Consider the following 17483-nt stretch of genomic DNA (forward strand, 5'->3'; position numbering starts at 1 on the left):
AACCTTTTTAAACAAAGTAGCATCAAGTTAAACTTTTATACTGTTATACAAGAAAAATAGGGATTAACTTGCAGGAATGGCTTGGGTCAAGCTTAAGACACACCTGCAGTTAAGAAAGTCTTCGTATGAAGTATGAATTTGACAAATGATTCTCCATTTAAATGAATAAGCCTAGGCAAATATGTACTTTTTCTGCCAGTGAAAATAAACTTACTGAACAGACAGACATTACAGGGCCCTAATTGGCAATTAAGCCGCACAGGCAGATCTTGCTACAAGTGAATCTTGTTAACTCGAACTTCAGGGGACCATGATTAAACTTCAAGATATCAAATGTTCAAGAGATCGAAAGTTTTTAATCTGTAAATTTTTGTTATGGTAGTTTTAGTTCTAAAATGATAGTGGCCGGAAGTTTATATTTATGACATGTAAGGATAATCTATCATGATTTCATTCGTATTTTCACCTTAAAAACATTAAAGTATATATTGTTTTCTTAATCACAAAATATTTTAGGTAAAGAGCGGTTTAATATACGTAACTTTCCCCAGTTTCAAATTACCTCTCTACCCTTTGAAGGAAGCAAGGTGTAGTGTCACTTACGTAATCAACCAATTAACACTCAGTGTTTTCCCCAGAAAATTGATGCATGGGGAAAAATTTTTCAGAGTAAGTGTGCGGTGTGGCATTAAAGCGTCCAAGCCGGCTTGAAATCACTGTGCCTAACAATAATATAACGATATGATGAAACGTACAACATGATATGTTCTATAATTGATGCATTTTCATGAAATCTATACTAACAAGTATCATTTCAATTCATAATTATATTTTAATATCTGTGTAAATTCAATATAGAATTTTTCTGGGGTTTTTTCTGGCATATAATATGGGGTTACATTTAAGACAAACTGATTGGTAAGCATCAACACATGGACATTTTTCCTGATTTTGCTGACTCTAGGACTCTAGGATTTGCTGGTCCTGATTTTAATGGCCTATTAGTTAGACAATATTGCAAATCTTATGAATGTATCAAATACATTACCATTGCCTAGATCCTCCATGGATGTTTCATTGGTTGTCTTGGAGCCATCACTATCTTTCTCGGTGTAGAGCCCAGGCTCTCCTGTGAAGGTTGCTGATACATATCTTTGGTTTTCCTCACTGATGCTGAAAACTCCTTGGTCACCCTGAGTTTCATCAGTTCTCATTTCTACAATACGTAATTACACATGTATATCCAAAATACAGATAGTTTGTCAGCAAATTAAAACAAAATGAGTCAAGTTTTGCAAGAAAAAAAAGAGTCTAGAACATGTATCTGAACTATTAAGTCACACTCGTCAAACTACACTATAGGGCTTACATTTATCAAATACCAATTCTACTCCAATCTGTCAAGAACATGGACCCTATAATATGGGGTTACATTTAAGACACAACCAATTGCTTAGCATCAACACATGGCATTTTTTGCTGAAAATAATGGCATAATAGTTAAACAATATTGTAAATCATATGAACGTATCAAATACATTACCATTGCCTTGATCCTCAATGAATGTTTCATTGGTTGTCTTGGAGCCATCACTATCTTTCTCGGTGTAGAGCTTAGGCTCTCCTGTGCAGGTTGCTGGTACATATCTTTGGTTTTCCTCACTGATGCTGAAAACTCCTTGGTCACCCTGAGTTTCATCAGTTTCCATTTCTACAATACGTAATTATATCCCAAATACAGATATTTTGTCAGCAGGTTTAAACAAAATGAGTCAAGTTTTGCAATAAAAAAGAGTCTAGAACATGTATCTGAACTATTGGGTCACACATGTCAAACCACATTTTAGGGCCTACATTTATCAATACCAATACTACTCCAATCTGTCAAGAAGATAGACTCGTAATATGGTTTGACATTTAAGACAAACTGATTGGTAAGCATCAACACATGGACATTTTTCCTGTTTTTGCTGACTCTAGGACTCTAGGATTTGCTGGTCCTGATTTTAATGGCCTATTAGTTAGACAATATTGTAAATCTTATGAATGTATTAAATACATTACCATTGCCTAGATCCTCAATGAATGTTTCATTGGTTGTCTTGGAGCCATCACTATCTCTCTCGGTGTAGACCCCAGGCTCTCCTGTGCAGGTTGCTGATACATATCTTTGGTTTTCCTCACTGATGCTGAAAACTCCTTGGTCACCCTGAGTTTCATCAGTTCTCATTTCTACAATACATAATCATATCCCAAATACAGATAAAATTTCAGCAAGTTTCAAAAATGCATCAAGTTTTGCAATAAAAAAGAGTCTAGAACATGTATCTGAACTATTGGGTCACACACGTCAAACCACATTATAGGGCCTACATTTATCAAATACCAATTCTACTCCAATCTGTCAAGAACATGGACCCTATCATATGGGGTTACATTTAAGACAAACCAATTGCTTAGCATCAACACATGGACATTTTGGCTGATTTTAATGGCCTATTAGTTAGACAATATTGTAAATCATATGAACATATCAAATACATTACCATTGCCAAAATCCTCAATGAATGTTTCATTGGTTGTCTTGGAGCCATCACTATCTCTCTCGGTGTAGAGCCCAGGCTCTCCTGTGAAGGTTGCTGATACATATCTTTGGTTTTCCTCACTGATGCTGAAAACTCCTTGGTCACCCTGAGTTTCATCAGTTCTCATTTCTACAATACGTAATTATATCCCAAATACAGATATTTTGTCAGCAGGTTAAAACAAAATGAGTCAGGTTTTGCAATAAAAAAGAGTCTAGAACATGTATCTGAACTATTGGGTCACACATGTCACACCACACTATAGGGCCTACATTTATCAATACCAATACTACTCCAAACTGTCAAGAACATGGACCCTATTATATGGGGTTACATTTAAGACATAACCAATTGTTAAGCATCAACATGTGGACAGTTTTTGCTGTAAATAATGGCATAATAGTTAGACAATATTGTAAATCATGTGAACGTATCAAATACATTACCATTGCCTAGATCCTCCATGGATGTTTCATTGGTTGTCTTGGAGCCATCACTATCTTTCTCGGTGTAGAGCCCAGGCTCTCCGGTGCAGGTTGCTGAAGCATATCTTTGGTTTTCCTCACTGATGCTGAAAACTCCTTGGTCACCCTGAGTTTCATCAGTTCTCATTTCTACAATACGTAATTATATCCCAAATACAGATATTTTGTCAGCAGGTTAAAACAAAATGAGTCAGGTTTTGCAATAAAAAAGAGTCTAGAACATGTATCTGAACTATTGGGTCACACATGTCACACCACACTATAGGGCCTACATTTATATTCATTAAATACCAATACTTCTCCATTCTCTCAAGAACATGGACCCTATAATATAGGGTTACATTTAAGACACAACCTATTGCTAAGCATCAACACATGGCATTTTTTGCTGAAAATAATGGCATAATAGTTAAACAATATTGTAAATCATATGAACGTATCAAATACATTACCATTGCCTAGATCCTCCATGGATGTTTCATTGGTTGTCTTGGAGCCATCACTATCTTTCTCGGTGTAGAGCCCAGCCTCTCCTGTGCAGGTTGCTGAAACATATCTTTGGTTTTCCTCACTGATGCTGAATACTCCTTGGTCACCCTGAGTTTCATCAGTTCTCATTTCTACAATACATAATCATATCCCAAATACAGATAAAATTTCAGCAAGTTTCAAAAATGAGTCAAGTTTTGCAATAAAAAAGAGTCTAGAACATGTATCTGAACTATTGGGTCACACATGTCACACCACACTATAGGGCCTACATTTATCAATACCAATACTACTCCAAACTGGCAAGAACATGGACCCTATAATATGGGGTTACATTTAAGACATAACCAATTGTTAAGCATCAACATGTGGACAGTTTTTGCTGTAAATAATGGCATAATAGTTAGACAATATTGTAAATCATATGAACATATCAAATACATTACCATTGCCTAGATCCTCCATGGATGTTTCATTGGTTGTCTTGGAGCCATCACTATCTTTCTCGGTGTAGAGCCCAGGCTCTCCGGTGCAGGTTGCTGAAGCATATCTTTGGTTTTCCTCACTGATGCTGAAAACTCCTTGGTCACCCTGAGTTTCATCAGTTCTCATTTCTACAATACGTAATTATATCCCAAATACAGATATTTTGTCAGCAGGTTAAAACAAAATGAGTCAGGTTTTGCAATAAAAAAGAGTCTAGAACATGTATCTGAACTATTGGGTCACACATGTCACACCACACTATAGGGCCTACATTTATATTCATCAAATACCAATACTTCTCCATTCTCTCAAGAACATGGACCCTATAATATAGGGTTACATTTAAGACACAACCTATTGCTAAGCATCAACACATGGCATTTTTTGCTGAAAATAATGGCATAATAGTTAGACAATATTGTAAATCATATGAACGTATCAAATACATTACCATTGCCTTGATCCTCAATGAATGTTTCATTGGTTGTCTTGGAGCCATCACTATCTTTCTCGGTGTAGAGCCCAGCCTCTCCTGTGCAGGTTGCTGGTACATATCTTTGGTTTTCCTCACTGATGCTGAATACTCCTTGGTCACCCTGAGTTTCATCAGTTCCCATTTCTACAATACGTAATTATATCCCAAATACAGATATTATGTCAGCAGGTTAAAACAAAATGAGTCAAGTTTTGCAATAAAAAAGAGTCTAGAACATGTATCTGAACTATTGGGTCACACATGTCAAACCACATTATAGGGCCTACATTTATCAAATACCAATACTACTCCAATCTGTCAAGAAGATAGACTCGTAATATGGTTTGACATTTAAGACAAACTGATTGGTAAGCATCAACACATGGACATTGTGCTGATTTTGCTGACTCTAGGACTCTAGGATTTGCTGGTCCTGATTTGAATGGCCTATTAGTTAGACAATATTGCAAATCTTATGAATGTATCAAATACATTACCATTGCCTAGATCCTCCATGGATGTTTCATTGGTTGTCTTGGAGCCATCACTATCTTTCTCGGTGTAGAGCCCAGCCTCTCCTGTGCAGGTTGCTGAAACATATCTTTGGTTTTCCTCACTGATGCTGAATACTCCTTGGTCACCCTGAGTTTCATCAGTTCTCATTTCTACAATACATAATCATATCCCAAATACAGATAAAATTTCAGCAAGTTTCAAAAATGAGTCAAGTTTTGCAATAAAAAAGAGTCTAGAACATGTATCTGAACTATTGGGTCACACATGTCACACCACACTATAGGGCCTACATTTATCAATACCAATACTACTCCAAACTGTCAAGAACATGGACCCTATAATATGGGGTTACATTTAAGACATAACCAATTGTTAAGCATCAACATTTGGACAGTTTTTGCTGTAAATAATGGCATAATAGTTAGACAATATTGTAAATCATATGAACATATCAAATACATTACCATTGCCAATATCCTCAATGAATGTTTCATTGGTTGTCTTGGAGCCATCACTATTTTTCTCGGTGTTGAGTCCAGGCTCTCCTTTGCAGGTTGCTGAAACATATCTTTGGTTTTCCTCACTGATGCTGAAAACTCCTTGGTCACCCTGAGTTTCATCAGTTCTCATTTCTACAATACATAATCATATCCCAAATACAGATATACTGTCAGCAAGTTGAAACAAAATGAGTCAAGTTTTGCAATAAAAAAGAGTCTAGAACATGTATCTGAATTATAGGGTCACACATGTCACACCACACTATAGGGCCTACATTTATCAAATACCAATACTACTCCAATCTGTCAAGAAGATAGACTCTGTAATATGGTTTGACATTTAAGACAAACTGATTGGTAAGCATCAACACATGGACATTGTGCTGATTTTGCTGACTCTAGGACTCTAGGATTTGCTGGTCATGATTTGAATGGCCTATTTGTTAGACAATATTGCAAATCTTATGAATGTATCAAATACATTACCATTGCCTAGATCCTCCATGGATGTTTCATTGGTTGTCTTGGAGCCATCACTATCTTTCTCGGTGTAGAGCCCAGGCTCTCCTGTGAAGGTTGCTGGTACATATCTTTGGTTTTCCTCACTGATGCTGAAAACTCCTTGGTCATCCTGCCTTTCGTCAGATCTTATTTCTACATTATGGATTGAATCATTTTTAGTCAACAAAAGTAAAAAAAATGGATTCAGCTCTTAAGGCACTGATCAAGAACATCAAGAGCACTAGATAAATAGTTATATTCTACAGTTTAAATTTCTTAGCATGCTTTTAAAACTCAAGTTTCTAAAATCTGAAGAAACCTTCACCACACATTAACAAATAAATTTCAAATTTAAACAGAACAGCCCTTTGTAAATTATTTCATTTACCATAAAAATGCAAATGTATTGAAGCCTTCTTATTGTTGAGATAAAAGATCATTGACTTACTTCTTGAGAATAAATACTACATTGTATTGTAATTTCGTGCGAAGCTCTACTCCTATAATTAAATTACATTCTTTTAATTTAATGGCCCAGAAATCCACGTAAAAGCTTTAGATCAACTATCATTCTTGCAATTAGGCGTCTAGGGGTCATTTCACAATATTATGTACTCAAGTATGAAAAAAAAAATCTACAGTAATAATTGACAAATTTTTCATATGATTACAAGTAAACATAAAAGATAAATAGCTAGTAAATTTAATATGGCAACTGTGTTGGTCACTGCTTTTTATTGCCCTACCGGTTTTCATCGGAGGGGACTATAGCTTTCCTATGCATCTGTCAGTCCGTCTGTCTGTCCCATTTCAGTTTTCCACACTTTTTTTCTTTATGCGTTTCAGGAATAATATGAAATTTGCTGAACAGCTTCAAAATGTCAAACTACAGATCAGGTTTACACTTTTGTAGCACTTGGTTGACATATTTTCTAGAAAATTAATTTTTTGATATTCCAATTTTTTAATGTTCGGGTTCGTTATCGTGCTAGGTATCAAATAAACGAGGAAAGTATGTTGTCAATGCACGATAATTAATCTCGTGCATTACTTGGACTATTCCTTTTATTGTTTCTGACAAACAAATACGTTCTGTAAAATAGTGTCAAGCATTGTGTTGTAAATTTAATCGACAGGGTTTCTTTTATTATTGCAATCGGGTTCGCTATCGGGTTGGTCTGTTGAGACAGTAAGAAATGATATTCTGCATAACAGTGCATTGTTTTCACAAATGTCTACAAACCGGTAGGGGACATGTATTGCTTATGCAATACTCTCAGAATGCTTGTTGAATTTGTTTTCAAAACAGATGCATGTATTTCTAAAAAATTATTTCTTCTTTGTCTAACGAGGCTGCCTTAATTATAAAATATCAGGGATTTCTTTATTACTTAATGATATTTTTAGTGATACTTGTATCTGCCAAGGAACTGGACAAGAGAAGAGTATATCTAACAAGATGCAAAACTACATGTTTAAAAAATATCTCACTTGTCCTTTCCAAAGTTCAAGCTTTCAGACATTTGCATTTTTGCGAGGCTACAACGAACTAAACCAAAATTTCAACAGTAATATACAAGTCATTACCTTTACCCGATCTTAAAAATCTCTGTAAAATATTCAAACACTATTGAGTGAAACCTATATAAATATAATTTATTCTTGCATCTACTGTGCAAATTCTGTTTCTTTGAATTCTTATCTGCTACAAGATTTTGTTTTAAACATCCTGGTTTCAGACATTTATGATTATGCTAAAAGTTTCCTTTTACATTAATGAAGCTAAATCTAAATAAATGAGCATACTTGAAATTTTGTTTGACTTGTTTGACTTCATTAAATATATGTGACTTTTTGTTGCCTAATTTGGTTATGAAGGATAAATTTTAACTACCTTTTTTCGCCAAAAAAAGTCAACGTTCTTTCCATAGTTGTATCTGATTTCTTCACCAGCTTTTATGTCATTAACAGCAAAAATACAAAGATGGGGCTCTGCAAACCCCTCATGAAGCACCTTTATATTAGCATTAGGATCTATATGTTCATCATTTATGAGTCTTGCCATGGAGCCGTCATCTTCCGAGGCATCAATCCTGAAAAAGAAAACTTGCATATACACACTAGTTAAAAACCGATATTAAAATTGATCCTACTGGAAAATGTGTATGTTGTAAGAAATTAAGTCCTCTGTAAAAAGTAAGATTGAGATTTTGACATTCAATCTTTTCAGTCTTCTAGGATTCATGTTAATAGAATTTCATGATAATTTTCTGCCTGTTGAGTCGTTTATGTTAAATGTTATACCCTTCCGAAATGTTATTCATGTCATTTAATGCACATGTCTATTAAAAATTCAACCCCAACAACTATTATATTTATCTTATGTTAAATTTTAACAACTAACAAGTTAACAACCATTCAATAGAACATTTCAAGGAAAAGGCACACAAATTTGGCATGAAATGATTGTGTCACACCTTTTATTGGAGACAGACTGATCCAATAGTATAGAAACACGTCAATATTTTGATGTATTTGTTTTTATTACATTGTAAGTAATACATAAAAAAATTCTGTCTTTTGTAAATAAATTAAACATAGGTGAACAAAGATTACAGGGCTCATTGTGGCAGACATCACCTTTATGAGACCAGCTTTATCATATTATAATATATTATAATAATATTTAGATATCCTATTTATCTAAAACATCATCTTTCACGATTCATGATTTCAACTTATCTTTGATATGTTGTAGCCAGTGATAATAAGATACTTCTATACTTCATTCATGATTATTTCCAATTATGTGTGTTGAAAGCAGAAAAGAGTCAATAAATGTCCGATTCCTGAATCATCAACTTGTGTCAGTACTTTCAGTCCTTTGATTCAACACGTTCTGTTGACATTTCACTAATAGACTGGCAATGCCTGCCAGACCGGCAATGCATAATATCGTAGGATAGATACAAAGGACCAGTATATTTCAATGACGATGAAATATGAGCTATTTGCATTATATTGCACATTATCAATTCACGTTTGTGCTCAAAATCCACACCAAGAGATTGATGATGTCCAGCAAGGGTCCTCTCGCTTTGCGAGCTGGGTTTTTCTAAAAATAGATTTTACGCTACATATGGAACAAGGTTTTCCCCGTGTAAGTTGTCGAATTCATGGGTGGCGATTGAACAAAAACTACTTTGATTTGTTTTATTTTTTTAAACATTAAGAAAAACTTCATAAACATATGTGTAAAAACATAGGTAATCACAGATTACAAAGCTCACCGAGACGAGGCATCAACTTTATGAGGCATCACCTTTAAAACCACCTTTATCATATGATATGAAAATCATAGTTAATGATCTTGGATATTCATGGATACTGTTTTGACACAATATCGTATATCATATGTAAAAAAATTGTATGATAATCCTATGTTCATTTCATACATTATTATAAGATACAATGTTTATCAATACAATAATATAAAATATGATATTGCATCCAATGATACTTACAATATATATCATTTAATACAATATAATACTGTAATAAATATTGATGCAATATGATTTTGTAACATATAATATGACATTGTATCGTGTTATACATTATTGTATTTAATCACATAATACAATATCATAATATCTAATATAAATACAATATAGCATTATTTGATACTATATCATATCACATAATACATCACAATATTGTAACATATGATATTATATTGTATAATATAGTATAATTTTGTATTGTATGATATTGTATCATATTTGATACACAATATTGTATCATATGATACAATATAATTTGATAAAACATTGTTTCATATCATATGATACAATATCATCTGATACAGTACGATATTATATAATACAATATCATTTTATACAATATCATATCATATGATACAATATCATATTATACAATATCATATTATATGATATATTATAATATCATATAATACAATTTCATGTATTATATAACAATATATTATATAAACCAATATCATATTATACAATATTGTATCATACGATATGCTATAATTATAATATACACTATCGTATCATATGATACAATATCATATATTGCAATATAATATGAAACAATATCATTCGATAAAATAATATATTATACAATATCATATTCTACAATATTGTATAATAATATACAATACTATACATAACAATATCATAATACAATATCATATAATAATGTACAAAAAAATTGATACAATATCATATCATATCATATAACTTTTTACAATATAATGTATGATATTACATTGTATCATATAAAACAATAGTGTATCATATCATAGAATACTATATCATAGGAATCATGTTAAATCATTTAACAACAAACACATCTATCAAGCAGGTTTGAGTGAGGTAGGAGAATTTTTAGCATCCTTGATAATGGAGATCAGGCTCTGCATCTGAAGCTACCTCTGCAATTCATTTATATTATAGTTAAATCAATTATGCAAGCTATTATCTATAAAACATGTAACCTGTTCCAAAAAACTAAACCTCATCCAGCATCCGAAACCTATGGCTCAGATTCAGCATTCAAGCCTGTCAGATGCATCAGTATCATGAGATGCATCATCCCTGCAAGTTTGGTGATGTAAGGACCAGTAATAACTAAGATATAATCATCAGAGGGCACCTGCTCTAAAAACTTTAACCAGCTCTTAAAACCTTAACCTCATCCAGCATCCGAAACCTATGGCTCAGATTCAGCATTCATGCCTGTCAGGTGCATCAGTATCGTAAGACGCACCATCCTTGCAAGTTTGGTGAAGTTAGGACCAGAAATAACTAAGATATATTTTTTAGCATCCTTGATAATGGAGATCAGGCTCTGCATCTGAAGCTACCTCTGCCATTCATTTATATTATAGTTAGATCATATATGCAAGTTTGAAATAGTGCTATTACCTACATATATTAAACATGTGACCTGTTCCAAAAAAACTAAACCTCATCCAGCATCCGAAACCTATGGCTCAGATTCAGCATTCAAGCCTGTCAGGTGCATCAGTATCATAAGACACACCATCCATGTAAGTTTGGTAAAGTTAGGACCAGTAATAACTAAGATATGATCATCAGAGGGCACCTGCTCTAAAAACTTTAACCAGCTCTTAAAACCTTAACCTCATCCAGCATCCGAAACCTATGGCTCAGATTCAGCATTCAAGCCTGTCAGGTGCATCAGTATCATAAGACGCACCATCTATGCAAGTTTGGTGAAGTTGGGACCAGTAGTAACTTAGAAATGGCTATCAAAGGGCACCTGCAACAAAAACTTTAACCTGCTCGAAAAACCTAACTTCATCTAGCATCCGAAACCTTCAGCTCAGATTCAGCATTCAAGCCTGTCAGGTGCAAAAGTATCATAAGACACACCATCCATGCAAGTTTGGTGAAGTAAGGACCAGTAGTAAGTAAGATATAATCATCAGAGGGCACCTGCTCCAAAAACTTTAACCAGCTCTAAAAACCTTAACCTCATCCAGCATCCGAAACCTATGGCTCAGATTCAGCATTCAAGCCTGTCAGGTGCATCAGTATCATAAGACACACCATCTATGCAAGTTTGGTGAAGTTTGGACCAGTAGTAACTTAGAAATGGCTATCAAAGGGCACCTGCAACAAAAACTTTAACCTGCTCCAAACACCTTAACCTCCTCCAGCATCTGAAATTCATGGCCCAGATTCAGCATCCAAGTCTCTCAAGTCCATTAGTAGGTCCAGATGCATCATTCATGCAAGTTTGGTGAAGATAGGACAAGTAATAAGTTAGATACAGGACCTGCAACAAAAACTTTAACCAGGTCCGGACGCCGACGCCGACGCCGACGCCGAGGGTATAGCATAAGCTCCCCCCGACTTCGTCTCGGTGAGCTAAAAAGATAAGATTGTTCAACCATTTCAAATTGGCAATCACGCAAACAAAAGAGGTTAATGCATGCATTATTTTCATTAGCGCATGAATAATGTAGTGCAAAATTTTCGCAGAAACAGCTATGATAACAAAGACTCGCTCGCTTCGCTAGCCGACTCAAAAAAAGGTAACACGGACATGTCACTCCGTATAGGGAATATGCATGCGAAAAGGGTAAGAAAGCAACACATCAATATTTTGCATCAGTAAAATTGTTTCTGCTAACTGTTGTTAAAATGCATATAACAATCTGCACACACAAAATTTAGTTGTCTAGCTTTCAATCTTTAGTTTCACACTATAGAAAAAGTTATCCTTAACTTGCCTGATGCTCTAGGCAATTATGTGAAAAAACATCAGATGAAGATTAGGGCATGGAAAAGCATTCAGATGCATAGACAGAATACTAAGACATTTAATAGTGATACATATATACCTTTCTTTACTGCATGTCTGTATTCCATGAAAGGAATAACCTTGTCCACCTCACACTAATATAGAAGATAACTACACAAATGAAAAGCAAGAATATGGATGATATTATTTCCGTTACAAGGAGAGTTACAAGGAGATTTTCTTCTTCCATTTTCTTTTCCATGCCACTTCCTGTCACATGTTTATGACCCAATAATACTGTGCTACATGTACATACACATATCCAAGAGTCTTAGACCCAACAGCAATATATATAATATTTCTAGACCCAACATTTTCATTATCTACTTTTGAGAAAAAAAAAGTCTTCATCAGTCCTCATTATTACCAGTAACTGATCATGAAATATATCCACTTGTCCATCCATCAAGTTTCCAACCCCATTAATGTAACGTTACTTGTCAGAATTCCTAATTAACTTGCCCATATCTGAACATATATATAAGGAATTTTGAAGTGCTAGGCCAAAATAAAAGGATTGTATGTTTGCCCAAACGCGACCGACCCGAAAAAAAACCCGCCGACTCAAATTCTTTTTTTGCCGTTTTTTGGAAGAATTTTTTTTTTTTTCGGATATTTTTCGTGTCCGCTCACAGGGGCTCGTCACGAAGTTTTTTTTCTCAACCTTTTATATCTACCACCTCTATACAATAAAATACACAAGGGAGGAATCAAAACTCGAAAAAAATCGCTACCTCCCTCTAAAATACAAGTCTGCGTACGAGTTATCTTGAGCAATATTGAATTGACCAATGAGAGCGCGACATCTGATCGAAGAAAGTGTCACCGGAGAGTAAACTGGAAGAAAATGCGTGACAACTTCTAAAATTGTTGCCGATGTTTAAATTTTGCTGGTATTCCTAAAAACTATGGTCCTTTCCTGATCTAATGATACCTAGAGTGCAGGGTTTAACGTCCAAGAAGAATTAATACGAGGCGACCGAAATCGGGAGGTAGCGATTTTTTCGAGTTTTGATTCCTCCCTTGTATATTTTATTGTATAGAGGTGGTAGATATAAAAGGTTGGAAAAACTTCGTGACGAGCCCCTGTGCTAAAAACCCAATTTATTGTTGAACGATTTAATTCAGTATAATAGACTAATACATGTATATACAGGTCTTACATTCATGGCTTTTGATTGTCTCTACAAAGGTATGATAGTGAAAAAGATATACCGTACTCAGTGTTACAATATCTTCATGCAAATTCTGAAGAAAAAAAAAAGAATTTGCCTACCTACCTACCCACACCCAGTCATCATGGGTCGGGTTTGGACAAACTGAAATATTTTTAATTGTGGCCCTAAAAAATATATCGATATTGTTATTTAACATTAATTTGTAAATCAAAACAATTAGGGAATAAAGTCTTCTCATTTGCTATTGGCAACCATTAATGTTGATTTAACAGTCGCAAACCAAGTTTTATCGGCAAGTGGAGCCCATAAAACAGATGTTTTAGATTCTAACTTTAGTGCAAATTATGCATTTTGTTTGATGTTAACACCTTCTTTTGTTGAGTTTTTTTTAATAAGAAATATATGTCAATAAAGTTTGTGTTTTAACGTCATTCTTTTTTTATGACACGTACAATCAAAAGCTTTCACTCTCGTTAATGCTTGTTTAACTCCGTAAAAAAATTAGTGCATTAGCCAATCAAAATGCTTTTACTAAACAATTGGCAAACACAGTATTACTGTATGCAACTTAGTCTTGATCACCATTGTCAATTAACAATATCTATAGTGAAAAGAGACTGAACCCTTTTGAACCCTGATGGCAGCATTTCAAAACTATGACAGCTAGTGGCTAAAAATTCTGTGGAATATAAATTTTAAAAAAATATTCACAATATTCTATAAATTTAAAAAGATTCTCTTGCTGATCAGACAAGTGTGCCTGGAAATCAACCTGCCTAATCACAAAATGAACTAGACACAGACAATCATGAGACACATGCCCTAGACATTAGGGCTAGTGGACTTGTGCATCATGTCTCCCTGATCTTCTAAACTTCTTTCTAATTTGCTTTGAAAGAAAAGTGAAGTGTCACTATATTTTGGGTCTAGGTTAGTCCCCCATAAGCGTAGAATCCCTTCACAAGAGAACATTGAACCTCATGTCAATCATTACTTCTGTTCCACATGGACAAACTTTCTTACTTTAAAACACAAGTTACTCGATCCCTTCGACTTTGTTGCGAAGAAAAATAACATACATGATTTGAAAAGGAAAATTTAAATGAGTGCACATTATCAAAGTAGTGATAAACATTAATTGTTTTTTTTTAGTCTACAGGGCAATTTGTCAGCCATTTACTGCCTCAAAAAAAAAAAACTCAGCATCTATATTGACCTACTAGTACACAAATGACTTACCAGTACTTGGTCTTCTTGTTGAAAAACTCAAATTTGTACGCACTCTCTTTAGGTTCTTCGAAGCATAATTTTCCTCTGTATTCTGCAATAAAATCCCCTTTACATAGAGGTTTTTCTGTTACAACTCCCCAGTCTGCAAAAAATAAAGAATTCTAACATCAGAGATTAACAAACGTTTCAGAATCTAAGAAACAGGTGGTGATTATTTTCATTTCTACTAAAGCTATTGCCAAGATCAAAGAAATGCTGTAGACATTATTCACTAGGGCTGGGACGATACTGTACTTAGCCGATTCGGTACATGTCATGATACATGAGATGTGATACGATACATATCACGATACGTTGCAACTAAATGAAAACATGAATAATGGTTTAAAATTTATTCAATCTGTCGATGTACTACTGCATGTCCAAAGTTATTTTATTATATTTTAAATGAGTGTAGCACAATTTACAAATTACTATAGTCTCGTATACACTACTTTTTCAAAAACAAGTACCGGTAATCCAAAAGTTTTCAACACCCCAAGATTTAGCTTCCTAACAGTTTTGACAACTTTACAAAATTGCAACTATTTCTTAAATCTAAATAGAAGTGAAACAACTCACTACTGTATCAATTCACCAAGTCTATAGTTTCAGTAGTGTTTACATCAATAGCAAACAAACAAGTATTTTTGTAATGTTTATAAGAAAAATGTGTTTATGTTACTAGGAGCAACTGGGGCAAAATATCAACACTTCATTCACTAGAGTTTTATTAATTAATGCAAAGAATACCTAAGAAAAAATAATTAATATAAACCAGGAGCAACCCATGTGCATGAAACTTACAGGTAAAAAATTACATGTACTTACGTATCTCATCACTAATCCAAACTTTTTTTAGGAATTCTATATCCCTTTTTCTTTCAATGCATTCTTTGGCCACCATTAGAGGCTTTTTACGTTTGTTGTTTCTTCTGAAAGCAGAAGAAAAAAGTGTATGTTGATCAGCTGATAGAAAACAAAGCTATTATATGCTTGTGCCCCCTCAATAATAACATCTGATGACCTTATTTTTGGGGGGGTTCATTTTTTTTTTAACTTTCAAAATGTATGGTTGTGCCCCCCCCCCCCCCCCCCCAACAGAGCTGTGGAAAATTGCCGGTCATGCCGGCAAGACTGGCTTAATTTAGCAAAGACTGACATAAGGACCGGCTGACCGAATCCGATGTTGTTTGCCCTGTCACAGTCAGCATAAGGCAAAATAAAAAAAACCGCAAAATGCAATTGCTGTAAATGTGTTGTTTCTTGATGCATCAGTATTCCTCAGACAACTTCCCTAACATGCGAGTACCAGTTATTGCCTAAAAATACACAAGTTTTCTTTATTACTCTCTTCATGTAAGCTGTCATTTAAAAATTTCGATGAAAATCTCTGCACTGTTCATTTATTTAATTTGAGGAATCATTTTTATTTTATTCTCATCAATATTAACTTACTTCTGGCTAAAATTAAACCCTGTCCATGACCTCCGATTTACAGGAAGTTCGAGTACCCATTATTGCTGCTCATATCTTTTCGTTATTTTTCCAGTAATTAATCGGTAAAAGGTCAAAATGTAAAAAGAATCTAACGATATAAGATAAAATGTAAGAATATAACATAAAAAATTATGTCATAACCGCACCTGCAGTATGTGTTTTTAAATTTTATTTTAGTTTTCCAAACATTATTTTAACTGTTGGTATTCGGACAGGCATAATTCATTCGGACAAGCAAAGTTTATTGACATGTGATGTCTGTCCGAATGACTGACTTTCAAGAAAATATTTCCACAGCTCTGCAAAAGTGAAATTGCTTCCTACGGACATGGTTCGGTTCATACAGGCACTTCACTCGAGTGTTAAAAAGAATAGAGAATATAACCCTGACACTTTTAAAATCCTTGTTTCTGTACTTTTTAGGTATAAGTCAAGACAATTCAGTTTCGCAGAGGAATTTCGAACTCCAATAGAAACGACAGTTTCTTCAGCATTGTACCTTTCAAATATTGATCAATCTTTAATAGTGCTCATATTTATATAACAAAATTAATTCCATTGGACCCTATTAAAGCAGTGAAAATGTAAAAATGTATATATACCTCTGCATCGTGGTTAAAACCAATTCGTGGGTCTTCGGTGAATTTCGGTTCATTCCGCCTCCAATTTCGCGCCATTTTCACGCGACTTCTGATTGGACAATGACAATATGTGATCCTCACGGGAAATTAAGGCCCAACAGTTCAGGTTTCAGACAAACAGCTAAATTTACACATTTTTCCGATTGTAAGGAAATAGAACTACGATTAATTGTTGGGTCTATAATTGTTGGGTCGATGACCCGACAGCTCAAAAAAGACCCGACAATTAAACAAAGACCCAACAACAAGCTCATAAATTTGCAGTTGACCAGACAATTGACCAAGTTTAAAACTATATATATATATATATATATATATATATCAACACTAACTGCAAAACGTAAGCGCTTACGTTTTGCAGTTAGTGTTGCTTTTTTTCTTTTTTTTCTATTATTACCGGTGTTGTATAGCAGTTTTTCCCCCATAGTAGCTTTTCCCCCCGGAAAACCTACTATATAGTAGCCTTTCCCCCCAGGGGGAAAAGCTACTATATAGTAGCTT

At 34.3% G+C, this 17483-nt stretch overlaps 3 protein-coding genes across 4 annotated transcripts; all 3 read right to left on the reverse strand.

Moving 5' to 3' along the window:
• Nucleotides 1–92: 92 nt before the first annotated feature.
• On the reverse strand, nucleotides 93–2712 carry LOC136273288 (uncharacterized). Its single transcript, XM_066077693.1, has 5 exons — nucleotides 2547–2712; nucleotides 2065–2232; nucleotides 1544–1711; nucleotides 1049–1216; nucleotides 93–103 (listed from the first exon to the last, which is right to left on the reverse strand). The coding sequence occupies exons 1-5, from the start codon at nucleotides 2710–2712 to the stop codon at nucleotides 93–95; spliced, it is 681 nt and encodes a 226-aa protein (XP_065933765.1).
• A 233-nt stretch (nucleotides 2713–2945) lies between these two features.
• On the reverse strand, nucleotides 2946–4458 carry LOC117680645 (uncharacterized). Its single transcript, XM_066077724.1, has 3 exons — nucleotides 4006–4458; nucleotides 3523–3690; nucleotides 2946–3199 (listed from the first exon to the last, which is right to left on the reverse strand). Exons 1-3 carry the CDS (start codon nucleotides 4169–4171, stop codon nucleotides 3006–3008), a joined length of 528 nt encoding a protein of 175 aa, XP_065933796.1. The 5' UTR covers nucleotides 4172–4458; the 3' UTR covers nucleotides 2946–3005.
• Nucleotides 4459–5500: 1042 nt separating this feature from the next.
• Nucleotides 5501–17212, reverse strand: LOC136273593 (N-lysine methyltransferase KMT5A-like). 2 transcript variants are annotated; one of them, XM_066078356.1, is made up of 6 exons: nucleotides 16944–17206; nucleotides 15673–15776; nucleotides 14812–14944; nucleotides 7932–8130; nucleotides 6023–6190; nucleotides 5501–5668 (listed from the first exon to the last, which is right to left on the reverse strand). In XM_066078356.1, exons 1-5 carry the CDS (start codon nucleotides 16994–16996, stop codon nucleotides 6185–6187), a joined length of 495 nt encoding a protein of 164 aa, XP_065934428.1. In that variant the 5' UTR covers nucleotides 16997–17206; the 3' UTR covers nucleotides 5501–5668; nucleotides 6023–6184. The 2 variants fall into 2 exon arrangements, with proteins under 2 accessions (XP_065934428.1, XP_065934429.1); XM_066078357.1 differs by lacking the exons at nucleotides 5501–5668; nucleotides 6023–6190; nucleotides 7932–8130 and adding an exon at nucleotides 12435–12489 and having other exon boundaries at nucleotides 16944–17212.
• Between the last annotated feature and the right edge of the window lie 271 nt (nucleotides 17213–17483).

This window comes from Magallana gigas, chromosome 3, assembly GCF_963853765.1.
Source record: "Magallana gigas chromosome 3, xbMagGiga1.1, whole genome shotgun sequence".
In the NCBI taxonomy this organism is placed as follows: Eukaryota; Metazoa; Mollusca; class Bivalvia; order Ostreida; family Ostreidae; genus Magallana; species Magallana gigas.